At 31.6% G+C, this 27,790-nt stretch overlaps 1 protein-coding gene across 1 annotated transcript; it reads left to right on the top strand.

The window, feature by feature from the left end:
- The first annotated feature begins 24 nt into the window (after positions 1 to 24).
- Positions 25 to 26,508, top strand: LOC130894349 (extracellular serine/threonine protein kinase four-jointed). Its single transcript, XM_057801118.1, has one exon. The coding sequence runs from the start codon at positions 154 to 156 to the stop codon at positions 1,471 to 1,473; it is 1,320 nt and encodes a 439-aa protein (XP_057657101.1). The 5' UTR covers positions 25 to 153; the 3' UTR covers positions 1,474 to 26,508.
- The last annotated feature ends 1,282 nt before the right edge of the window (positions 26,509 to 27,790 follow it).

The raw sequence follows: 27,790 nt of genomic DNA, 5'->3' as shown, positions 1-27,790 counted from the left end.
AAGTTACTCGTAGCGATCAGTCTAAATAAGTCATCCGAATAGTGGTTACGTCTGTAATCGGTTGAATCCGTTAACGCTCGCTTTAACGACGAAACGATAATTATTGTGCTATACCGGTAGTGATGTGCTCAGTAGAAAGTTGAAAACTTGAAAATGGGTTACTTCCGTGCTAAAACCTCTTCACAATGGGATAGTGATATTAAACCGTTACAGTTTAAACCTAATCATACATCGGTGTATAAAAACTTTTGTTTGTTAAGTGTGACTTTCGCATTTAGTGTTGGATTTACTTTAGGAATTTTGATACCTTTAGTTTATATAAAATCGCATAACGCGAATGAGACTGAATCTATATTAAACGAAACTCTAGTTACTAATACTTCAGTTATAAAAACAATTTTTCTAAATAACAGTTACGGTTACATGAACTATACTAGAAACAAGTTTCCATCGGTGTCTTTCGTCGAAAATATCAAAGATCCTTCTAGTGATGAACAATTAATTGAAGATGGTATTTATTGGGGACGAACCATCGAAAGGGCGTTACCAGAAGGATATCACGACAAAAAGCACGTAATATGGGAAGATTATGTTAAAAACGCGATAGCTGTCAAAATGGAAAACGGTTGTGGGAGAATGCAAAATCGATTGATAACTTTTCAAGATGGCACGAAAGGTTGCGTGAGATATAGACAAAACACGGATCAAATACAGGGAGAATTATTTAGTTTTTATCTCGCTAAAATATTGAACATACCTAATCTTGCTCCTAGTACTATAAGAGTGATAAATTTGAACGATCCGTTGTGGCGTAACTTACGCAACGAAATAGCTTCGGCTCAATGGAATTCAAACAGACCGATTGTTTTAACTCAATTCATATCAAATTTGAATTCTGCCAACATTCCAAATGTCTTCAAACCAGTTGAACGGCACTTGAATAAATTCGACGTAATAAATATGACAAAAAATGAGGTCTTAGATAGCGGTGATTTAATTAAAACCTTAATAGAATTAGCTCAATGGTCAGATTTGATAATATTCGATTACTTAACCGCTAATTTAGACAGGATAGTTAACAATTTGTACAATTATCAATGGAATGCTAATATTATGGATGCGCCTGCGCATAATCTTGCGAGAAAAGCCAACAGTGATTTATTATTATTTTTGGACAACGAGTCGGGACTTTTACATGGGTATAGGTTACTTAAAAAATACGAAGTTTATCATTCCATCCTTTTGGATAATTTGTGTTTGTTTAGAAGACAAACAGTGGATAAAATCAAAGAGTTGAAAAGCAAAGGTAACATTGGACACATGTTACGAGGTATGTTTGAGAAGTTGAACAGTGAAACAGTTAAAGATATTTTACCAACGATACCAGACAAAAGTGTAAAAATTCTAAACGAACGAATAGAGAAAGTCTCCAATCAAATTTCCAAATGTGAGTCTAATTTTTCCAATAGTTAGTTGAACAATATGACAAAAATAGGTTTTTATAAAAAAATTTTCGGTAATTTATACTTTGGCGATCACTTCGTTTTTTGGCTCTAGAAAATCGAAAAATCATCCGATTTCGATGAATGATTTTATAAATCTTTACGGATTTACGAAAAAAATTATGGAAATAAAAAAAATCATATTGGTTTCAGAGCTTTAAATGTTCATGAAAATGTCTACATTTAAATTCATAAAACCATATAATATCTTCAAGTGAGATATTTCCTATATTTTTTCGCATAAATTCGTTGTAAAAATAAAGAATTTTAAAACAAATGCATCGAAATAGGATGATTTTTCGATTTTCTAGAGTGTTTATGAACATTTAAAGTCAGAAAACCATATGAAATTTTTAATTGAGATAAAAAATGAATAAACAAACATTTTTCGATTTTTTTGCTCCAAAATGTTCGTAAAACAACGATTAAAAAAAATTCATCGATATCGGATGATTTTTCGATGTTCTAGAGCTAAAAAACGAAGGGATTGCGAAAGTATAAAATTACTAATTTTTCATATACCAGTTAAATTTTCAAAGTTTGTACTTAAATTTTAAGATTTCTCAATTATCTTCTTCAAATCATATTCCAATTAGTTCTGTTAATAGTTTCTAAATATTGTTCTTAATTCCACCAATAATAATTTTACGAAAAACCAAAATTAGTTGAAAGCACTATAGGCAAACGTTGAAAATTAACAATCAACAAAACTGAACGAATGTCATTATTTCAATCCAAGCTATAATCAACTTTTGATAGTCAATCATATGAGCTCAAACTACATAAAGTAAATTATCAGTAAAAGCTGAAAAATGTTAGTAATTCAACTAATTATTTCAATAAAGTTATGGCATATACTTATAGATATAATTAAGTGGATATTACATTTATTAATACTGAAACAAAATTTTAAGTTGATATTATTGAAAAATTTTAATGCCTTACGCAAGAATTTATCTAAAAAAGACATGGAAGAATCAAACCGTATCTAAATTTTTTGTTATTGCGAGCTTACAAAAATATTTTGATTTCTTACAACATTCAAATGAATCCATAATCTTTTCACGTACCAATTTTTTTATTCACTCTTTATGGGTACCATACCACGTCTCGTCTAGATAATGTATCGGTTTCCATGTCAATATTTTTTAATGTTGTGTAAATAATCATGACGGTATGTTGGTAAACAGCAGGACTCCATTATACTCAGCTTTGATTGATAATACAGTTTTGAATAATAATTGTTCGGCTGCAATAGATATTGACTGCCAGTAAGATTTCGTTTAGTTATTGTCATCACAACATTATTTTTCTTCTTCCTCTGTTGTTTTAGATATTCTTTTCACTATGTTCTAATCAATTTTCCAACGTTTAATTTCTAAAATATGATTCGAACCAATTAAAATAAGAAGTCAACCAGAATTTATTAAATACTCTATTTGTTCAAATCGTGGTTACATTTCTCATGCTCTTTCGCTATTTTTCTCAGCAAAACCATCGACGGATTGGTGGTATGTCTGTGAAGTTTTACAAATACTATGATTCAGATCATATTCACTCCTTCTTCAGGTTTGTTAACTCCCCAATATCTTATTCAAAATCAACTTTATTTGAATACCAGTAGTTCTAAAGATGAAGTGTTTTGATGTTCATATTCTGGTAGGTTTCTGTAGCTATCATCTCTATTATTTTATTTATTTCTATCGCAGTTTTGATTAGTTTTGTTACATCTATTTGTATAATAGCAATCCTAAAAATGAGGCATTTCTATGATTCAAGTTGTACTTGCTATGTAAAACTATGAGTTCTACCTTTCTATTTATTTCTATCGCAGTTTTCACTAGTTTTGTTAACTCTATTTGTATAACAGCAATCCTAAAGATGCAGTACTGTGATTATTGAGGTTCTAGTTGGTGTCTATACCTATGATTTCTAGCCTTTTATTTATTATCTAAGAGCAACTCTATTTGATTAACAGCAATCCTAAATATGAGGTATTTCGATGAATTAGGCTCTACTTTCTGTCTAAACCTATTTATATCCTAAGAACCACTCTATTTGTATAATAGAAATCCTAAAGATGAAGTATTTTGATGTTTCGAGTGCTATTTGGTTTTTATACATATGATTTTACCCTTTCTTCTATTTATTTCTTTCACAGTTTTGGCAACTTACTATGAATGTCTCATCCTAAGAGTGCAACTCGATTTGAATAAAAGCAAACCTAAAAATGCAGTATTTTGATGATTTAGGCTCTAGTTGACGTCTATACCTATGATTTATACTCTTCTATTTACTTCTTTCGCAGTTTTCATCAGTTTAGTCAACTTTTAGGAATGTCTCATCCTAAGAGCAACTCTATTTGATTAACAGCAATCCTAAAGATGAGGTATTTCGATGATTTAGGCTCTACTTGCTGTCTAAACCTATTTGTATCCTAAGAGCAACTCTATTTGTATAATAGAAATCCTAAAGATGAAGTATTTTGATCATTCAAGTCCTATTTGGTTTTTATACGTGATGATTTCTATCCTTCTATTCATTTCTTCCACAGTTTTCATCAGTTTTGTATTCTCACACTAAAAGAAAATCTATTTAAAAAACAGCAACAAGTATTTTAATTATTCAAGTCCTGATGGTTTCAAAGGGCTTGTAAAAAATTGTTTTTCGAGCTCGAAACTATTGAAAATAAAAATTCAGCGCTTTTAATGAATTGAATTTCAAATATGTCAAATAAGATGAGAAGCTTGAAAGATGGTTTGAGGGTAAACCTTTTTAAAATTTTTTCAATTACTATATGGAAGTCGCTGGTCAAGTAACCATTGTCGGTTTATATGGATACCAGTAAGAAATTCATGTAGCTGACTCTTAAGATAGACCTGCCAGAACAAAGTAGCAACAAATTTTGGTTTATTTTGAGTTTAGATTATCTAATATTTAGCTATTGTTACTAGCTATTTTGCACTGCAGGTATTATGTAGATTATCTATTAATTATTTATGAAGATATACCAAAATAAATATCTTGAAACGCTGGTGATTAGGAACAACAATTTTCACTTGTGTGTTAAATGCTCTAATCATTTGTATTATATAATTTACTCGTTAAATATTAACAGAACTAAGGATCATGTTTAAAATGAACATACCTACCATATTTTATACAAAACTGAGATCGTCTTATTTGTTCAAAGTACAAACTATGAGAATCCCAATTATTATCGTGTGAATATTTCAATTTAAAGTTTGCATACTACGAATATTAATAATAATTTGATATAGGTATTTAAATCGAACGTGATATAAAAAATTTTACAACTACGTATTAAAAAAATTGATAAAGAAAATTTTGAGCAAACTCCGGCAAACGACAGATTCACTGTTTCAAAATTTAATGCAACATTTGAAAACAAAAATAAGAAAAGCGACTGGGTGCGTATTCAGTTATATAAAATGTGAGTATCGTTTAACCCTCACAGCTCCGATGACCTTGAAAATTTAGTATGTTGTACAGTTTTTTATGCTGAACAAGAATGTATATATGAATTATAACGAATCGTTGCCAGCTATATTATGCGTTTTCTTATTGGGAGCGTGGCAATGAAACACCAAAGTAGACTAATTTTAATATATTTTCGAATACTTATGTTCGAATAATCAATTGAGATTTGTGGTGGCTTTGAGTTGTATAAATAGAAAAATTTTAATTTCATAGGATTCAAAATTCAATATTCAAAAAATTCCTCCTATATGACCGTATAAATATATTATAAAATTGCGAAAAATAATACTTTTTTAGGTCATGTCGTGAGCATTTAATATAAAATTATACTAAAAACTAATTTCAACTCAGTTTTATTATGGTAACGATTTTTCGTTCTTTCTAATTGCACAAAATATTTTCAACGACAATAGAGGTTAGAACTCTGCTGAACTTCACACAAAGGATCTCTACTCATCGCTTATAACTCTCGTAGAACCAGAACTCGTCATAATACTAAAGCGTCTCACTGCCGTAACGATTTTTCGTTCTTTCTAATTGCTGAAAATATTCTCAACAGCAATAGAAACTAGATCTTTTCTGAACTCTACACAGAGGATTTCTACTCATTGCTTAGAACCCTCGTGTAAGCCAGAACTCTTTCGAGCACGGTAATGTCTCATTATTGTTCAGTTTCATTTGTTTGCATCAGTTTTTTGTGATACTTTTCGGTGAATTCGACCGTTTTTTTCTGTTTTTCTGGTTTAAGGGCTCTTTGACCATCATAATATAGACTTTATTTTGATGAAACTGAAAATTTTTATGATCATCGTAGTTTTTCAGTACTACTACTCTTTTTTGTTAGTAGAAATCATTTTATGGAGTTTGATTCATGAACTTAGAGAATTTTTCGGTGTTTGATTTTTCAGTTTCACGCTAACGACCTGAAGTTAGCGTCTCATTTTTTGAAATGTTGTTTTCTATATTTAATACTGCAGAAATATCGATAAAAAGGAACTCTAGAACTATGCTGGACGCTATAAGAAATCCTTTCAATCTATGAGAGGCTAACATGAGGCTATAACTTCACACACGCGTTTCTGCGGCCAAAATACTAAAAAAATATATATACAATTACCAAAATGTATGTAATTATTGTCTGGTAACCATTGCTTCATAGAGTACATGGCAAGTAATGATATTGACAGTTTGTAGGGATTTTTTTGTCCCTACACCCTAATCAATTGATACGTTTATGATTTTAAATCCTCTTGATTTTAGGTCTCTTCTACATAGATAAAATTGACGTTTCGACTTTTCTTTGAGTCTTTATCAAAATATGACACTGACAATTTGCGTATTTATATTAATCAATAAATCACCTCCATCATAAATATCAAAATAAGAATAAAATCAAACTAGATTTTTTTTTTGATAAGAAAAAGTGATTTTTCCCTAGTCTTTACATTTCAAATATATAGCAGTGATCAAATAAATGATTTGTAGTTTAATTAGAATTCACAAAATAGAGCTGTAAATTTTACTTACATTATTTTTTATCATTTAAAGCTTTTTCGTTCTTATGTTCTAATGAATGTGAACCATTTCTAAATATTCTCTTTTTCTTGTATTACATTCTGTTTCAAGAACTTCCGAATCATTATAATTGAATTTATGTTTTTTTTTTTGATATTTCACGGTTCGTTAATGCATTTTTACTTTTTTTATCGTATAGATGACTTCTTAATCTATTTTCTAAATACTGAGATGTCTGCCCTATGTGATAGCAATGATTTTATTCTTATTTGATATTCATGACAAAGGTGATCTGTTGATCAATATAAATACGCAAATTGTCAGTGTCAATATCATATTTTGATTAAGATTTGAAGAACTTTGAAATAGAAGCGACATAAAATCAAGAAGATTTAAAAACATAAACATATTAGATGGTCTAAGAAATAAGAAATTAATTGATATTATTGATATTAATATTGTTAAAAAAATTGTTGAGCATATAAATTTTGATCCTTTCCTTTCCCCCAACAATTTGAAATCAAATAGTTACAGGAAGATTTTTTTCATTGTATATTATTGTCATATAATCCCATACATGTTCAATGGTATTAATGTCCAGCGAGCTCTCAAAGTATTCTTTATTTATCTCTTTCCGCGATATGGTCTTGAATAATCGCCTTAAAAATTGAGTCGTTGCCATGAGGCTGAATTATTATTTCAATGTGTTTTCTGTGTACAAGGTATTAGTCGGTCAAGGCTAATAATCATTAGAATATGATCGAACTCATGAAATAAAACCATTGCATTCATTGCCGTTTCAACTTCCGCCTTTCTTTCACTCAATTTTAAATAAATACAAAACTTCAATAGTAGCACAGGAGAGAAACATATTCAAAAAGACTACAATGAGCAGCTAGAATCATAACCTGATTTTCAAAAATCTCAATGCCGTAAAATCACCAAAAAAGTATATGTCTATTAGTATTAAATTTTATCGTAAAAAATAGATTGAAGCGACATGCAACTGCGTTCCTATAGATACAAAGTGTTATTAAAATATATGGTTAATTATTTACTTAAAAACAAAATAAAAAGATAATAGAACTTCAAATAATCTTCAAACAACTACCCTTGCCTAGCAATAAATTTATCTCGTTGAAATTTGAAAACATTCGTGGTAGTGATCGGGCTTTATTCTGCTCTGTGGTGGCTAATTCTAGAGGAGACTCGAACTTCCATTTCATGATGAAAAGGAAGGTGTTGATCAATGTTTCAAGTCTATTTCGTCAAAGTAAAACAAAACTTCTTTAATCCGAACTCCGAAAATTAACCCTCGTTCGGATTCTTGAAGCGTTCGTATTATAGAACAGAGGTATATTTAATGGAATGAAAATAGTATAGTGAAATTTTAAATGTATATTCATCTATAATATTTATTCAAAGAATCCCAATATTTTAGTTTGTCGGGAGGTATTTATTGACAATTAAACAGCTTCGTCTCGTAATTTACGTAAAAGCATTTTTTTTGGCAAATATATGTTTCCCTTTACAAAATTTGAGAGACTAAGGACTGACCACTCCTTCCGGAGACACCCTATCAGTGGTTAATTGTTTTCTAATTAGGTGAACCTAAAATAGTTAAATATTTTTCTTTCGATCAGAATCGTGAAATGGGTGTACTTCTTCTAATATCAATTGTAGATTATAAAAAACCTTGCCGATAATTTTGTTTGATATACCATAGGCGTGGAGTGGAGATGGTGTGTCCACGTGGACTGACGGTTTGTTAGATGGTTACCGAATTTTATACGGGGACTAAATATTATTTTTCATTTCTTAATTTGATAAAAGAGCCGTGCGTATTTATGTCTCCTCTATCAACAGTTTTTGTAGATGTACAGTTTATTTTCTAAAAAAATATTCGCAGTAGAAATCCGTGGATAACTTCACTCGAGTCAGTCTATCACTTTTCAATATTTACGGTGAGATAATTGGCAAGGAGCAGTAAATTTCGATGATATCAATATTTATACTCACGGTAATATTTCTCGCTACAACAAATTCATTTAAAAATGTTCTAAACGAACTCAACTAGTCACTGTTTTCGTTTGTTCAACCCTGTATATCTGTTAAAATAAACGCATGAACTCAAAAGAAATTAATTAATTTCTTCCGATGTTAAAACACAAAATGTTTATTATTATTTTTGAAAAAAACAGCTCAACCTTCCTCTTAAATCCTGTTCACAAGACAGAACGTTTTTGCACAAAAAATAGTGTCTTATATCATTCGCGAGTAACTAAAATTGAAGGTTATATGTTCGCAATACAATCGTGGTATAAAATAGTGAAAAAAGTTAAACTCAATAATTGTGTGATTATTATTTACTAACTGTTGATTGTTTAGTTGTTTCTTGGGTAATTATCTATCTATTGCCTATTATTTATTGCTAGTGCGAAAACGCCTCACTTGAACACGGTTGTACTTATCATTTGAAATCCGTAGATTGATTTGATCAGTTTCATACTTCTAAATCTTGGATTTAATTAGACTTTTTATACTATTCCAGCGTCATATCATCTCAGAGATTCATGCATACTGAATATGATTTAATTTAATTTATTATATTATAGATATAATATAAATGGAATATGTGAGAAAACTGATGGTGCAAAATGGGAAAATATTATAAGAAAACTGATCGAAACTTTCTGGAATGTAATCTGATCACTATCACGATCAATGAACAATTGGATTCTACCCTGAATTACTATTAACGCCATCAGTTATTATAACTAAAATTATTGGGCGTACAGGATGTGGTCAGGGCAAGAAAAAGATTCCGTAGGAAGAATGCCAGAAGACAGAGGGGCAAAGTGAGCTAAAACTCAGTTTTAGTCCCAACACACGCAGAGTTGGTACGAGAGCTGGAGTTCAACTTCTCAGGAAGATCCAGGAATAGGGCCAAACGTACAGGATTGAACAGGACCTGGTCCTATTGAAAGAGGAAGAAAAAAGAAGAAAAAACTCTTATTATTAACATTAACAACTTTTACACTAGGTACTTAGTGGTACAGTGTTTCTCTCCAGGTCCCTTTCGAAAGTACCAGTGTGCGTCAACGATACTTCTTAGCACTTTATTTCGGAATATCTGGATTATGGGGTGTTAGCTTCACTGGCAAATCCCCATAATTGGATCTCGTAGGTCCTTACTATTTTCAGGATTTGTTTATATACATGTGATTTATTATAAATTAACAAGAGTGGATTGTCTTCTCAGCAACCAATACATTCTCTTGTATCTAATATCTAGTTCTTCTCGTTTATTTTTAATGTGACGTTTCCAGCTTAATTTCGCATCTATATATTTTATATATTTTGTTGTATTAGCATTTGGGATACGTTTGTTGTTGTCTTTTTTATTAATACATATTGCTCCTTTTTATTTGTGAAATTTAAATTTCATCATAAATTTAAGCTTATTCTCTATTTTTTGGTCCAATAATTGATTTTATTAATTGATGTCTTTAGGTTGATTGCTAGTTCTTCGTAGCTGTGGTCTACAGTTAAAATAGCTGTGTCATCTGCAATAGTGTTGTTTTCTAATTAGGCAATGTCACTAGTGTTTGAGAAGTATAGTGTATAAGAGGTAAAAGACAGCCCAAGAACACTACCTTGTGGTACAACCGCGAGGATTCCTTTAATTTTGAGTAAGCATCTTCTTACTTTATTCTGAAGTTTCGTTTTCTTATATAGGACTCTAACAGTTTTGCATATTGGTTAGGCAAGAGTTTGTTCTGTTTGTGTTTAAGCTCATTCTGCCAAACTTTGTCAAACTACGTCTAAGAAGGAATACACCTTCTTTTCTAATGATTTTTCTATGACATCGGTTATCCTGTGTACCTGGTCTATAGTGGAGCCAAACAGATGTGAAAAAAGAATCTTTTCACTAGTATTGGTTATCCTGTGTTTTTTCACTGTATTTTCACTAATATTTTCTCAAATAGCTATATGAAGATACTACGTTTGGTGGTTTTCCTGGTTTGGGAATCAGCTGCTTTTTACAAGGTAGATACATACTCACGTCGTTTATAATATGCGTTAATTGGATTATTATAGCTTTCTTTGGTAAATGTTCCAGTATTTCTCCGGTTATTAAGTCAAATACAGGAGCTTTCTTCGGGTTGATATCTACTTTAATCATCGTGGATATTTCCATTGGAGTAGTCCTTCGGTAGCTGTGAAAGTGTGTGCTAAATGTTCTGCAAATATATTTGCTTTTGGTTGATCGAAACTCGATGCCTATCAGTTACCAAAAAAATTGGTTTTCCAATTTAGCCACAAAAAAGTTTTTAGCCATCAATATCCAGCCTAAAAAATGTCGAAGTAACTTAAAAATTTTGTCGAATAGTTTCTAGGGTTAACAAATAGTGTAAGTTGGAATTTCTGGAGGCGTTGCTGATATTCATACTAAACACACTGTTTTCACGATAACTACACCAACTCTCACAATTACATTGTCTAACCGATAAGTTATCGTCTTCAGAGACTCAAGGTAAACTCAGTAACACATAGTGAATATAAACTGCAGTACAGATCCCAGTTTTATGTTTGAAACTAGTGCTTTAAAATCTTTCTATCCTTTTGAGCTACAGATTGGGATTTTTACAGTAGTAAATTTTTAAGATTTGCAGATGTTGTTCGTTCGTGTACTTCACCATGATGAAATGTCTACTGAATAAACTGACAGTGACATTTCGATGTTAAGTGAAAGGGTGCGTTCAGAAAATAAATTCAAAATTGTCAAGTCTCTATTGAAAAACCGATTATTTCCATTCTCAGATTTTTTTATCTGCTGGTATTACTATAATTTCTGCATATATTAATTTACTATTTTTACCGGTTATAGATTTCGGGTACTAGTCAGCAGAAAATGGTCACAACTTTGGATAAATCGTACAGCAAGCGAACCTTGTACAGCAATATTTAATTGCCAACTGACATGCCTCTTTCTCGTATTAAAAGAGCCACTAATTCAATGGTTTAAACTATTGCGATTTAACTATTTTAAGGGTATATTTAGCTATGTTCTATCTTCTAAATTTCCAAACATGTCATAACATTGAATCATATTTCAGATGAAAATTTAAATCCTCATTCTATTGGACTGTAATGCCTCATATTTTTACTGTATCTGTAACTGTATTCACACGAAATATTTAAATCAGACTATTAGATAGGGTTATGGTTAAGTATGCAAACTTTATTTTGAATTTACCACAATTGATTAGAAGATGTTATGATACTGAAAAAATTATTTTATGGATATATTTAGAACTATTTAACATTACATGTGCTCGTAATTTTGGGGACTTTTGTAAACCAAAATTTTTAAAATGTATTTACATACTTTTAATGATCAAGATTACGGGCATGTTCTTGGTATTTATTGTGGATTCCGATATCATTTTGTCACTACATTATAGCATATACAATATTCAGTAAAATTTTGTAGGTTATTTCAATAATTTGCGTTTACTTGAGGTTATGACGCTTCAATTGTGTAGGGATGGTTCTAGAAGTACCTTACCCAACAAAGAAAACATAAAAATATAGAAAAAAAATATATTTATCATATACGATATCTCTTTTATAATAAGAATCAACAAGTTCCTCAAAATAGCCATAAACTGCCGACATCACATCTTCATTGTTGGAAAATCTTTGACCACCGAGCCGTTTTCTCAAGTCTGAAAACAGAAAATAATCCGATGGGGCATAATTTATCAATTTTGGCTATTTCAATAAAGGATATGTGAGCTGGTGATCTTGACGGATCAACACTTTCTTCTTAGCCAAATGCGGCCTTTTTTGCTTGATTTCTTCGCTGAAATATTGCAAAAAGTTCACATAACCACCTTGCCTTCAGATGGAAAGGCGTTTTCATTCCTTGGTTTTTTTGTTCCGGGTGCGAAGTGATTGATCCACGTTCCATAGCAAACGCGGTATCTATCATGTCTTGTCATGCTTTCTCCTGTCCAAATTTTCAGTTAAAATGCGATGTTTACGATTTATGGCTGCCAAACAAATACTAAACAATGTGGCATGTTCAAACTTGAAACATTTGCTGTATAGATTGTGTACTTTTTAATACAGTGGTATTTTTCAAATAACTATCGCCATCTCTAGGTCAGGCTAGGTACTTTTTGGACCATTCTCGTATGATGCCATCTTGTATCAATAAATGGTCAAAATCTCAGAATCTTAGTGACGGTATTTCAAGTAACTGATCATTTATTGTTACTTTTATGGGCTTAAATATTGAAGGCATTGTCTGAGAAAACTGAACTACGTTTTTCTATATTTGTCCGTTGTTAAAATGTTGTTATCCACTAGCCTTCACGTGATTTTATAATTTGTATTATTAAGAAACCGAAGGTAAAAAGACCTTCGTTTTCAATAATGCAAATTTAGTTGGTATCACCATCTAATTTTGAATGAATTTACTCAAGTTAGCAAACGCAAATTTTTGGAATAACCTATTAATAAATACGTTTAGTATATTTATAAACATATTAATCGAGGGCCGATTGGCATCTTGATACTTTTGGAGTGGTTTTACCCCGTATAGTTTCTGAAGTAGATCTACGGAATCCCTTGGATACAACGAAATTTATTGATATCTTTAGACAAAGACATAACGTAAGCGGTTACCTGCCGCCGCCGGTACGGTACTGTGTATCGATCGTCGGATGCGGGTACTATCGAAGAAGTACCGTGACATCTTTAATTTATTGGAATATCATTCAAGGAATCAGTACTATATATCGTTTGCCATATAAATATTTTTATAATTCCAATTGGTACTGCGTTCTTGAAGGTGTATTTGTTTTTATTTATTTATTTATTTATTTAAAAATGTGGATAATAATGTTTCGTCTAAAGCAATGTTTTTATCTAGTCTTTCATAATTATATGAATATGTATTATTATTAGATGTGTTTCAAAATATGAATAATGACTTTTTTGATAATTGTGAAATATAAACTACCAAAATACAGAAATAAACACTTTACTTAATGGTTTCTGTCTAGCCGATTTGAAAATAAAACTTTCAATTCTCAGGTAAATGTTCTTAAAAAAAAAAGAAATGGAATTTTATCTTATAATTATTCAAATTAGCTCATTCTTTAGAGTTCTTAGTAGATGTTGTTTGTGGGACATGTCATTTTTGGCGAATTTCAACACAAAAATTCAATTCAATCAAATTTTAATTTAAAAAAATCCAAGAATCATAAGCTTCCGTTTATTAATCCTTGGCGAATTTCAAATTTAAAACGAACCTTAATGTTATAGTGGTAAATTTATATCGTTTTATTTGAATTTCCTTCTATCTTCTAGTCAATAGTTGATAGTATTCTAATGAAACAACCATTTGAGTAGGATTCAGGATTTCATATTCGATAATTTTCACCCAGTCCCGCAACGGGCACAACATCACTTTATTTACCGTGAATCCAGGCTTTGCATCTCTTCAGCATGCTTCGACCAAGCTCGTTTGATCTCAAACTTTCCATTTCTCATAATTAATCAATTGAGAAATATTTCCATTTGACAGCGTTTAAAAGAAGTATCGCGAATTTCGATATTAAATTTCATGTAGACAACTTATTTGAAGCCCAAACCATCCAGTTTTTTTGTATGTCCAGACTTTTTAAAATGCTTTCAAACTGTTTACTGGCTGAAGCTTAGTGATGTCTGGTAAAGCTGCAAATCGTTCTGTTTACTTAGCACGGTTTTGTACATGACTTGTGAAACTAATTATTATCAATAAATGGAAAAACCTACAATCGTATATTCGGTGAAATGTATCGGGAGCCAAATAAGTACTTATAGGAAATATTTTTAATAATACGGCTATGTTAACTTAGGCTTTTGGCTCATCCAAACATTTTTTTTGTTCTGTACAGCTTATGGTTATAGAAGACCGAATTAACTTACTTAGTTTTGCATTATAAATTAGGGTTTATCAATATCTATTACATCAAGTATTCAATACCTTAAGAAAGCTCTTTTAAGCACAATATGAAGAAAATATCTATAAGAAAAATACTTTTGAGAGTTATTTCAAAGTCAATTTGTTTATCAATATTGAAGATCTATCTAGAACGTATAATTTTATTCTGGACCAAAAATTCAAATCTAAGATATTATCAAAATAATATTAGGAAACGAAGCTTAAGGTGATTGCTTTCGATATTCTATTCCTTAAAATAGTGTACAAGTTTTTTGAGATCGAAATAGATATTCAGAATGCAAAAAAAACTCTTCTAGAGACAGCAGAGAAAGTCTTACAAATTCAGTTTAATTTTATGTGAAAGTGACATTGCACTAATAAATATAAATTATTAATGAAGACATTTTAAATGATACCACAAATTATATGATAAATCGAAGTTTACTTAGAATCATTTTCATCAAATAATCTTATACACCAGCATAAACCTGAATTTTCCAGATTGGACTGCTTAGAGACCGACGCATTATGGGGAGAGCTTCTTACCACCACACCCATCTAATCCAGTGGGGTCGTCGCTTTTCTTTACCGATTTCTCTTCGACCTTCGTCAATAGGTCGTCGGTGTTGCAGGTTTCCCTGCAACCTGGCAAACCGGTTCTCCAGCCAAATGGCCGACGATATGGAATAATGCAGCCGCAGCTGTACCCGCTCCAAAAAAATAAATACAACCCCTCAAAAATAAAAAAAACCCAAACCGATAAGAGCCGTTTTTGCTTACGAGCTTAGTTTTCGTTTTTTTCTAATCAAAATCTTTTTTTTTAAATAGTTAGGCATATACATCTCAACGAAACCACTACAGCCCCAGCACTGCAGAATAGCTAATCCTATATAAGAGAATACCACTCTAACAAACACCATTCCTTACAAAATCCTTCTTATCCTACTAAACTTTAACCAACCTCTCTTTCGTCAATAGGTTTAGTAGAAGTGTTTGTCTATCTTCTTTTCTTGAAAATAGTGACATAAATTTTGCTCTTTTTTCTTCTATTTTGACATTCTTTTTGAGCGTGTATATTTCATAAACTCTAGAAAGGGAAAATTCTTAGACGAGTAAAAACGATATAGGTTTAGTTCGTCAGCTACCCAGGTTGTTTTTTAGGGCGGGTCTTCAGCTGTTAGAATCCTTTTCTGGAAGTATCCTCCATCTTCTTTTGATCCAACTATCGGTAAATTTGTTACAAAAAAGCATTCTGCACTGCTACAGCACAATGAAATTACTTTTACCTAAAAATGTCACGTAATTTTTGCAACAAGCATAGAGTCTACGTTTTCCAGTGTGTCCAGCTTAACTTTCGAGAATCGCACTATATATCACGTGTTTCGAGTCCTCTCAGTTTAATTCTCTATGTCCTTATATCGAGTGTGCTAATTTCATAATAAAAAACTTTAAGGACTCAGTATTTTTGAAATTTGTCAAAATACCTAGGACGTATTCTAGGCTTGAAGCTTGCCCAATGTTCCGATAGTAGATTTGCTTTACTTTTGACAAGGAAAATGTTTTTCAACATCCTTTAAAGGATCTTGTTAGGTTTATGAGATTTCTTTGTTAGTTGATTTGCACCTTTGGATCTGCTTTTCTTATTTCCATCACTGGTTTCCAAATCTTACTTTTTGTTTAACTGCTTATATCCAGTTATTTTAATTCTTTTTAAGATAGTTCCCCCTCCTAAATGCTCTTGATTATTTCTCTTTTTCTACTTAGGATTCTACACGTATGTAAACCTACAAAATTATTTGGTGTCTGTTACATCTCCGGTGTGTATAAATAGAAAAGCGTAAAACCACCAATATTTATAATATAGACCTCAATAAAAAAAACTAATTGCTGACTAGTACATTACCCATCAATTCTTATAACGAACCGTGACAAATTTTCAAACTTTACATGGTCTAATGCAGCTTTCAAACCACGATGACTGTACAATATTATTAGAGAGCGTCTAGACATGGATATATGAAAAAGTAATTACCGTTTCTTATTTTTTTTTTTGGTAATTTTTTATCTATTGAAAACCGTCTGCGTATGAATATAATTTTCAAGCAGTTTTGGTGTAGAAATTATGTGGTTTAGATGAAACTTCTTGCGATATTTTCGACGGTATCTTACGAGGTCTGGCTATTACATAACGAAACTGGTTACGTAAAAGAGTTTTATTATAAAAATTATTCAACATTCGAATGCTCCACTTCAATATACTCCCCTCCCTTCGCCACACGTCTTTCCATACGTTTTTCTAACCTTTCAAGGAAATCTGAGCAGACCCGTTGACACAAGAGCTTTTGGTCAGTAATCAGACTTTTGTCATCTGTAATTCCTCGTGTAAAATTTTTATAACCGTTTCTTTATCGGCGTTTACAGTATCAAGAATCGTGCGGATGCTCATTAGTATCTGGACGATTGCCTGCACGCAAAATTTGTTTTTTACCCCACCCGTCTAGGGCGCCATCTAAGCGCCCGGTCTCGTTATTTAATAGCCAGACCTCGTATATCACCAAACTGGAAAGAACCGTTTTTTTTAGGCTGGAGCTTTCCATTTTCCTTTTTCTCCTCAAACCACGTTTCTTCTTGAGACAGAATGTCTTCTACTGTGTTCGAAAAGCGTCTCTGTACTTTTGGAATCTGAGTGCATGAAACCAACACGGAGCGACATATATGATTGAGCGAATGGAAATTCACTTTACACAAGTAGGACTATTGAGATTTGGTATTAAGTGGATCAAAACCATCGCAGATACCTCAGATTTTTTGCAAATATTCAATAGTTATTTATATGCCAAGGCCTGGATGTGCTACTTTGTTGGAGGAGTCTGAAAATTTCAAGGCGAGCGAAGCGAGACGAGCAACAGACGAGTCCAACAAATTAGTATTTCAGCCGCGGCGTACACAACATTTTTTAGACGACGCATAAGAATGTAACAAGAATTCTATTATATTTTCTCTGGTTTTTGATTTTTTCGCAGAGTAGCCTTTGTTTTGTTTCTTCAGGAAATTGATGAGTTTTAGATATTTGTTGATGCCAACATCTTGTTTTATGGCGAGAGTACTTTTAATAATCGAGAATGTAGACCATGTACAATTTATCCAAATTTTATATTTTTCTGAAAAATAAGCGAGCACTACGTTTTCCATTGGGTTTCTCGCTTCTTTGTGGTGACACCACTTCATAAAGAGCTCGTACTGTTTTTCGTTTCTTGTACGAGATTTATCCGGCAACGAATTAAGAACGGCCGCATTGATTTCTTTGGTGAGATCCGGTGGCGTGGATTCGAGTAACTCTACGCAACGCATTCTAGTCACCTGCCCTAACTGTCCTATGGTCCTACTGGTCGACCACAGAATAAAGTTTATAATAGTGTGTGGTACTAGCGAAAAAAAATCATTTTAAACGCCAGATTTTGGAACAGACGTTTCAAAATTAAACAATAGGAAGCCTACTCTGAGCGTAAGAAAATTAATGTGAGAGTGCCACAGGATAGTGGTTCAAGACCTGTCCTATACCTCTTGGACACTAATGATGTGCCTAAACTAGAAAATGATACTTTAACTACCTTTGCAGATGTTACCGCTTTACTAGCGGTAAGCAATAAGCATAAAGGAGCGATAGAGAAATTAGTTATCATTCAATACAAATAAAGAGAAAATATTGAAAAAATGAAACCAAATGTATACTTTACAAATAGAGCTCCTACTTATAAACAAATAAACATAAATGATTAATGAATCCCAATAACAAATATAGCAAAATATTTAAATATAAACTTCGCTGGACTGTATTAAAAAAAAAGAACAACTTCGAATAATATGATGATAGTATGATTTATAAACACACCTTCAAAATCATCTGCTCGAATGAATTTTAACTATGGGGCTATGCTAGTCCATAAATCATTCAAATATTTCAGAATAGGGTACAAAGAAATATCGTGGACGCACCTTAACATGAACTATGATTTCATCGCCATACTAATGTTGAGGTAATCCAGGTAATAATTAGAGTAATATGCGTTAATTAGTATACAAAATGTATACGAAAAATACTATTAAGTAAGACCTTAGCTAGATACGCAGTAGAACTTTTGAGTTCTAACTTGCTAATTAATCTCAACACCAGATTGTTCACACAAATTGTTCCTTATAAAAACAACATAGAACAATCTTAGAACAATCTCCAAAATCGCAATACCTTGAAAATGCAGCTCAAAAATTGTTTATTTTCGTTAAAAGTTTAATTCTCTTCCTACTGCGGTTTTGTACCAGACTAGAACAAATCTGAAACAACCTGGAAGAACATTAAAATTTTTTATAACTCTAAAGTGAGGGGCCAACCTCTCGGAGTCATTTCTTTATTGTATTTTTTCTTTCCTTATAGTCTATTGTAAACGACTAAAATCCGTAGTCCATGTTTTTTTTAAAGTATAATCCTCAAGTGAGGTACTGATAATCGGTTACGATAATCGTCGTGAACACAACACCGAACGTGTTCGGCCATTTTGTATGGCTGCAAGAATATTTAAAATAACCATATACCGCAAAATCGAAACGTAACATTTCTATTGAAATGATGAATGCGAACGAACCTATTAAATAACATGTTTGCTCTAATGGACATTATTGTTGCAATTCACGTTCGTATACAATAATATAAATCAATACCTTGACAGATTTCCTAAAATACAGGAAATAATTAAAATTAAAACAACCGGTACTCGATTTAAAGCTGAGTAATGGTTGATACAAAAGAATTACATGTTTGAATCAGTTATTTTATCGGCAATCATCTCATAATTAGAACTGTATTTACACTTCTTGACCGTAGGGCAATTGGAGGAACTTGAAAATATCGTTCCATAAATTGATTCAAACTCAAATAAAGATAGTTATGTGAAGTTATCAACGGATTTCTGCTACCAATATTTTTTCTATAACATAAACTGAACTTTAAAAAAAATGTTATTAGAGGAGATATTATAATAGACTACATAATTGTACTAACAAAAATTGAAGATTACATTCGTTAACATATGTTTTTTACATACCCGTTTTTTACATATTTTCTGATTCTAAACGGAAGAACTAAAAAATAAAAATAAATTATTTAACTATTACAAGATTCACCTGATTAGAAAACATTTTATCAAAAATTGTGTTTTTCATAACGTCGAAAAAAACTCAAACGTTTGAGTGCTGACGCGCATCGTTCTTTTAAAAATCGAAGCCGCAAAATTTACTTTTACTATCACGAAGGATCCTTAATAAGGAACCTTTTAACGAAATGTTGTGATGTAAGTGTTTCTTATAATCCAAAAAAAAAACAAAATTCATAATCTTTACGTTTGAACGACGACGCGCAGCATTCTTTTTGGAATCGAAGCCCCAAAATTTTTCCAAATTCTTTTTAACTATGACAATGATACTAATAAGAAACCATTAACAAAAAATTTGATGGAATTATTTTTTATAACTCCAAAATATAGAAGAAATTATCTGTTTTAACATTTGTGGGTCGTCGGATTTATATTTTTTATAAATGTTTACCAAGTTTAATATACTGTCAGATATTTCCGGTATTATTAATATCGTTACACTTCATTTTGTATAATTCCTCCCCCCGCAGAGCTCCTGCGATTCCTGAAAGACGGTACAAATAATATTTAAGCTCACATTAAAATTTTTTGCTGTCATACTTTATGCATGAGATAATGATCGTCTGGAGATTGCAGAAATTTATTAATTTCTTCACGGGAAAATCTTTTCGATTTTTTGGCTCTATAGCCTATAGCCAATTGTTTTTCAAATATGTAATGAGCTTCGAGTATTTACTATCTGCGTCGTTATTTACCATTAGGATGTCTTTCAGTTTTAAATAAGTCGACCAAAGTATTGGAAACTTCACATTTTCGATTTAGTTTCAGAGTAAGATGGTAACAATCTTTCTGTGAAACTGCTTATGCCTTTTTTAATACGTCACCTCATGAAAGAATTATATTCCTTCAAATACTGTTCCCTGGAATTCTCAGGAAGAAGATTCATACTCGCTGCATTTCCCGATTCAAAATCTTCTGGTGTGTAGTTTACACTTTCACTTCATTATTACTCTCCATAATAATACTACACTCCTTTTTATTACACACAAAACGGATTTTCTTGAACGAATATCAAGAAATAAAAGTGTGACAGTTTATCGGAGAAACGAATTGACATGAGAAAGAAGCGTTCACAGCCCAATATTTTGAAAAAACAATTTTATAATTGCGTTAAAAAATAACACGTTACGGCACTTTTTTTAACGCAAAAGTGTGAAAAAATGAACCGCCATGGTACTTTTTTCACAATATTATAACGAACGTAAAAAAAAATGTTTACATTACAATTTCTTTGTTATTAAACTACTTATTGAGTTTACTTTGCAATAGTGGAAGAAAATTTCGATTCCAAAACGAACGATGTGCGTCAGTACTCAAACGTTTATGAATTTTTTTGACAATCACATTTTTTTATTTAACTGTTATCTAATTAGGAGAATTTTGTAATTGTTTAATATTTTTTGGGTTTTCAATTGAGAATATTTACAAAAATGCGTGTTCATTGTTCTTAGTTAAATGTGGGCGACCAAGGGGCCGTTGAGCACATCTGCCTTCAGATAGGCCCATCGTATCTCACTTGACGTTACCAAAGGCCGATGTTCTTTGAGAAGCCGATCAGGCGCTTTGGCTTGAACCCTTTGATGTCAATAAGCTTGCCCAACTATTTAAACCGCGTCGTATGAGTATAGGGCGCTCACAGATAACGAGGTCTGCGGTTTCGTCCTCCTCCATGCACCAACATGACTCCAGATCATACATGATTACCCTTGACGTGGAAATGGTGTCTTAGATGCATTGTCCGGATATCGCGCCTGTTTAGTTGGTGCAGTTGTTTGCTATGGGACGCACCATATGTGCTTTCGCTTGACTCATACCAGGTGTCTCTATCCATCCCGCCTTGGGAGTAGACCGTTGAGAAATGCGATAGAAACGCTTTTAGCCACACCAAGGATAGTTAATTTTGTAAAAAAAATTTAGAGACAGAAATCCGTGGATAACTTTCTTCATTTGTCTGAAATCGCTTTTCACCGAGACATTTTTTTAAATTGATTTGATACGACACGTGCAATTAGGCTTAAGACGTCATAGGATGTTGTGAACGCGAATTTAAATGGAGAAAATAATCGAAACGAGCAAAATCCTATGAATATAAAAATTAAGGCATTAAATCATAATGCAACTCGGCTTATTATTTTTCAACAATTGCGGTCGATAATTTCGGCAGCAAATCAGCTTAACCATGACTTGATGCATTGAAAAAGGTGGTTGCTTTCTTTGGAGCACGTTCCTCGGATGAGTTCCATTATTTTGATTGTATTTCTTTTCTAGGGTATGATGTATCCAAGTAGCACGTACTGCGACATATTCATGAAAATTTAAAATTTTTAAAGTGAGGTTTTCATCAACATTAATAAATCGCGGTACTCACGTTGCAGATAGCTTGATCACTTCATACATAACTTTTCTTCGGGTTTTTCAATTCTTTTTACACGTAAAAAATGATGCTTAATTATGTGGGTGGAAGTCTCGACATATGTTTAACTGTCCTGGATCTTAATGAACATATATTACTGATTTTAATAAACTAAAATATCAACTGCTGCTATTCTTTTGTTTTATATTTCTAAATTTATATAATTCTTTATCAAAAATTCTCTTCCCACGTTTATATTTTTTTCTTTTTCCTATCATTTATAATTAGGTAAAACGTATGCATGTATTTGAAATATTTTTCTTAATAATACGTAAAAGTCATCAAAAATTATTAATAAACAATTTGAGTTTCCTGTTAGAACGTTGCTGTAGATGAAACTACTCAAATTTTGTCAGTTTATTACCTTAAATTATTCAAATAAGACATGGTTCGAGTTGGTAATAAAAAACTATTACTGACTAATAAAATATGTGATACAAAAATTATACGGGGAAATATTGAGTTCATTAATGTAAAAGAATTTTTATGTTACTTCAATTTATTCAATACTCAATTGAATTGCTAATGTAAAATTAATGTTGCTTCAAGAATGTTCGTACTTTTTATTATAAATTGGAGGAAATGATCTCTAATATTTTCAAACTATGAAAAAAACATGTAACAGCATGCAGTATATAATTTTTTGTGATAAAATTCATAGGAATACAATCCACTTGATCTAAAACTTATAGTCTAGTTAAATTGAACAGATGTTGGAATCAAAAAACTTTATATTGGTACTCAATTCACGGTTAAAAAAGGATTGTCAAAAATTCCACTAGAGGGGTCATGCATAAATTACGTCACATGATTTTCATTTCATGATTTTTCGCTCCTCCCCCTGTCCTTGTCACAGCTGATCACATTTGTGATTTTTCGAAAAATTGTAGTTTAAAGTTCGTGTTGTAATATTTAGATTATAATAGATTTTGCAATGTGAAGTCACGAAATTTAGGACCTCTCCCATACCTACTCATACAATTCACACTTCGTCAACCCGCTCCCACCCCTTTAACGTGTGACGTAATTTATGTATGGCCCCATATGGGAAGATTTTATGCTTTATCATTTTCTGGTAAAACAGAAGTTTTGTCGGAAAATTTATATATTTTGAAAAACGGAGAAAACATTTATTGAGAAAAAAATCGAATTAAACAGAAGCATATGCATCAAAATATGTTAAAATATACAGGATTATTCATATTGACACAGGCAACCAAAATTATATATATTTTTTTAATTGATTGTCCTTATTTTCGTTTTGTTTTTAAAATGTAATGTTTTGTACTGTTAAACAGAGTTATTTGGAAAAGATACACCTTATGAAAAATTTCCAAATTTCCAAATCGCCCTGTACTCGAATCTATATCGATCTATTTGAAATTATTTATCAACATTTCCTATTATTACAGAAAAAAATGATGAGTTTTATTTCGGTGTTGCGTTTTAAGAATCCTAATTTGATTTTTTAAATCTGTGATGAATTTAATTCAGGATTGCTTATTTTCACTTCTATAAGCAAATTGAACGGCTTTACCATTTTTGAGGTTTTGGGGAATTACAACGGACGCACATTGTTGGATGTGTTCCAGAAAATAGAAACCGTTGCCGAAATCGAAAATCTCAAAATCGACTGCTATTGATTATCGTTACTTAGTACTGCCGGACAGTTTTGACACCCTTGCATCAATGGTCTATTCGAGAAATTCACTACTTTTGTTGAGGTAAAATTATAGTCTGAGCAAGAATTTATTTTAATAACTGTAATGAGTTAATTGTATTGTATACATAACAGAATAGTTGATAGGGATCAAGTGGTAGTCAACATACTGCAAAAATTTCAAGCCTCTAAACACCCTATTTTTGATTATTGGAAATGCGAGATCACGTAGAGCTGCAGTAGTTTTCGAAGAAATAAAAAATGCTTCCACCCGATTCATCTGATCTGCATCCCATAGAGCATGTTTCTGATCAGTTACAAAAAAAATCATTGAAGACTAGAAACTTTACTGGAAACTAGAAACCTTCTTTCACAATTTGCGATAGACATTGCACGAAATTTATTGGACAACTTGGTTGAAACCATCCCAAAAGGAAGTGCTGTTGTGATAGTCTAGATCAGCACTTCATTTAATTATTAATTCAATTATGAAGTATGCTCAGATGGAATAAAAGATTTTTTGATTCGTTTTATGCATTCAAAAGTTAACAAATACAAACCTTTTTTAGAAATACTGTTCATTTTTTTTGCTTTATCTTCCAAAATAAAATTTAATCGATATCCTTTTTAACTGTTATTAGTTTGATATTAATATCTCACCATCAAAAAAATATGAATTTGGTTGTTTGTACATTTCAAAAACATTTTTAAACTTTCTTTGTATGTCAACATTTTTTTGCATTCTAATGTAACTGATGAAATATTTCTTCGTATCTAGGTATTTAAGGATGTCCTAGGTTAATTCATGTAATCTAACATCAATTCAATTCAATACAGGATTTGACTGAGCTCAACTGAATAAGATTGAGAATAAAAAGTGAATATTTGTAATTGAAATACTTAAAACGTGACTTACCTTCTATTTGACAACGCTATCGATGCTTTGAAAATTGCCCTGCTGATTTTATTTCAAATCGAGCAATTTAAGATAACATCTGTACTACGGTGATTTTGTATTTGTTTTATGATGTTAAGAAATACTTTTTACATCTATTTCAGTGAAACTAACACAGATGAAACTAAGTATTACTGAAGTTATTTTTAGTCAATCTGCAAGGAAGCTTTCAAGATATATACAAATTCTAGAACACTGTTACGTTCAAGTTTAGATATTGAGTTTATCGAACATGAGTTAGTAGTGTTTAAGGTTGCAAAGTGATAACCCAGTGACAGTTGAAAGACATAAAGTCAAAATTGTCCTTTTATTTAAATAAAAATTTGTAAGCATTTGTTATTTTCTCAAGTTTAAGAGGAATTTTGTTGTAGTTATAGTCTTGTGTATAATATGACTGAAGTTACCAAACCCTAAATTAATCGTCTTCTCAACGAATCATGAAAATATGAAAAATGTTGTGATTATCATGAATTCTCGATTTAATTCAGTTGAATTGTAGATTCACTGTCTCTGCCGTTTCTATAAAGGATCTGAAAATTTAGAAGTGGTATTGTCCTTGTTTTTAATGTCCCTTTACAAACCCATTTAACGTACTATCCTTTCTAATAATATATTGAACAGCGTAGTTGATAACAGATCTCCCTATTTTAATCTTATTTTGGTCTGGAAACATTTTGATATCCTTTGGTTTGCTTTTATCTACGTTTTTTTATGTTCGAGTATGATTTTGGAAACACTTATTAACTGTTTTGGAATAATTTCTATTGACAGTTTAATAAGCTTTCCGAAAACCTATTAAAATTGAGTAATTTGGCAGATTATATTCCTACTTCATTCTTTGTATTTTCCTCATAGTGAAAATATAACTGATCTTCCAGATCTGTACCCGCATTGATAATCTCCGAATAAGTTTTCTCCATATTTTCTTAACCTTCCTTCTATGGTCTTGGCCAGTAATTTGTAGTTTCTGCATTCATCTTTTCTCCTTTTCTTGTATTGGTACCGCTTCTGACATCGTCTTTTGTTCCCATTTACTTATTGAATTATAGATTCCTGGTTCTATTTTGTCTTCATCATTATTCCAATCGTGGTTTGTAAGCTTCTTCCATTGTCCACCATCGTTTTCTGCATTTGATATTCGAAGTGGTCTTCCTCTTCTATAATTTTTTATTTTTTTTGTGCGGATATGTTGATGATTGCATCTCGATTTATAAGTCTGGGACTGCGCGCTTATGTGCCTCTCTATTTCTTACCTTATGCAAAGGATACAGGAAGAAATTTATGAATCCTGGCGAATCAGTATAGTCCTGACAAGTGTGCAAAATTTTAAATCTGAAATCTAAAAGTAGGGCAAAATCGAGACTGAACAGTTAATACAGGTGAAACTAATAAAACCTTGTTAAAATAAATTCCGTTTCGAGACAAAATTATTTTATAATCTGATTAAAGCGATTTTTAGTAGATATGTATATTATAAAAAGCAGAAAGCAGAAGTTAAATATTGATTCAATACCTGATTTTAATTTGTAACCATCCACAAATTATTGTACAAATGATTTAATCTAGGACGATCCGAATTATATAATAAACTGTATGATATGAATAAATTTTGTAAAATATTTTTTATGTACAATGTGTATATATATTAAAGAAAACTATTTTGTGATGTCCTTTAAATGCCAAATATAGATTGTAAATATGTCTAATTTTGTAAATGATGTAAATATTTAGTTCGAATAAAATTTAAAAAAAAAAATCAATTTTGTTTTCATTTTTCTTCGAAACCAGTTTTGAAGGATATTTGAATAAGTTACAGCGATGGTGTATAGTTCACGTATACGAGATGTTAACACACGTTTTATGGGTAATTTTATAGGTTAGGTAGGATAAGAAAAAGATTCATTCTTGGTGTTATATTTTTTTTAAGTAAGAGGCTTAAGGGCATTGAAAAAAAAATAACATAACGAACTTATGCTCGAAGGTAGGAATAATTAAAATGTTGAGAAATCTATAAAAAATCTCATCATACAGTGATTGTAAGGAAGTTAATTATTTGGTTTTACATACAAAAAATCTACATTTGTAAAAGAAAATCGAGAGAGAAAGAGATTCGTTGAATATATTATTTTGAGTGGGATGAGGAATCTTTTATAATGATCAAGATTCATTGGAATTGGCACTGATATAGGAGCTGCTCCTTTGTAGGGCTGAAGTTATGGTTTTTTTTTGTTATTGCGCTGCTACAGGCTAAAACGAATGACTAAATGTGGTTTGAAGAAAAAAGTAAAAATGGAAAGTTTCAACTCGAAAAACGGTTCTTTCCAATTTGGTGATATACGAGATCTGGCTATTAAATAAGTAGACTCCGCGCCTAGATGGCGCCCTAGACGGGTGGGTTAAAAAAAGAGTAGTGCGTTGGGTATCTAAATATCTTGTCCATGAGTCGATGGAAGCGGTAAAGCGAAAAAACGTTTAGGAAGGTGTGTAGTGACGGAAGGGGAGCATTCGAATGTAGAATAATTCTTATAATAAAACCTTTTTCGTAACCAATCTCGTTATTTAATAGCCAATAGCCTAAATTTGCTCATTTATTACAAACTTTTATTTAGTTTCACCTGTGTCATCAAATCTTACAAGTTAAATTTGGTTAGTATCTTGGTTGGCGTGAATACAACAAATTTGGAAAAAAAATTCCCTCCGTTTATTATAAACGTGGATTATGTTTGATTAGATGGATGTTCCAATGTCAAGGTAAGCATGTACCGAGCGCTGTATGATATGAGGAAGTATATGATCGCATTTACCCACTGTTCAACCAGGGTAGAAAGGATCATATCAATTTGTACGATTAAGTCGATCAGGTTCCGAACAACAATGAACGTGATCCGGGTTAGTTTCCGACCATCAGATCATGATCGGATTAATCCCATCTTAATTTCCGGAATGTCCTATATATAGTTCTAAGCGCTGCTTTTGACAATATATGTATCAAGGAAATCTGGAAATGTTTAGAGGAAAAGGAACTACTAGGGAAGTAC

The sequence above is a fragment of the Diorhabda carinulata genome, chromosome 5 (genome assembly GCF_026250575.1).
Source record: "Diorhabda carinulata isolate Delta chromosome 5, icDioCari1.1, whole genome shotgun sequence".
Lineage (NCBI taxonomy): Eukaryota > Metazoa > Arthropoda > Insecta > Coleoptera > Chrysomelidae > Diorhabda > Diorhabda carinulata.
The sequence above is the reverse complement of the archived record's forward strand: the minus strand, read 5'-3'. Positions and strand labels throughout refer to the sequence as shown.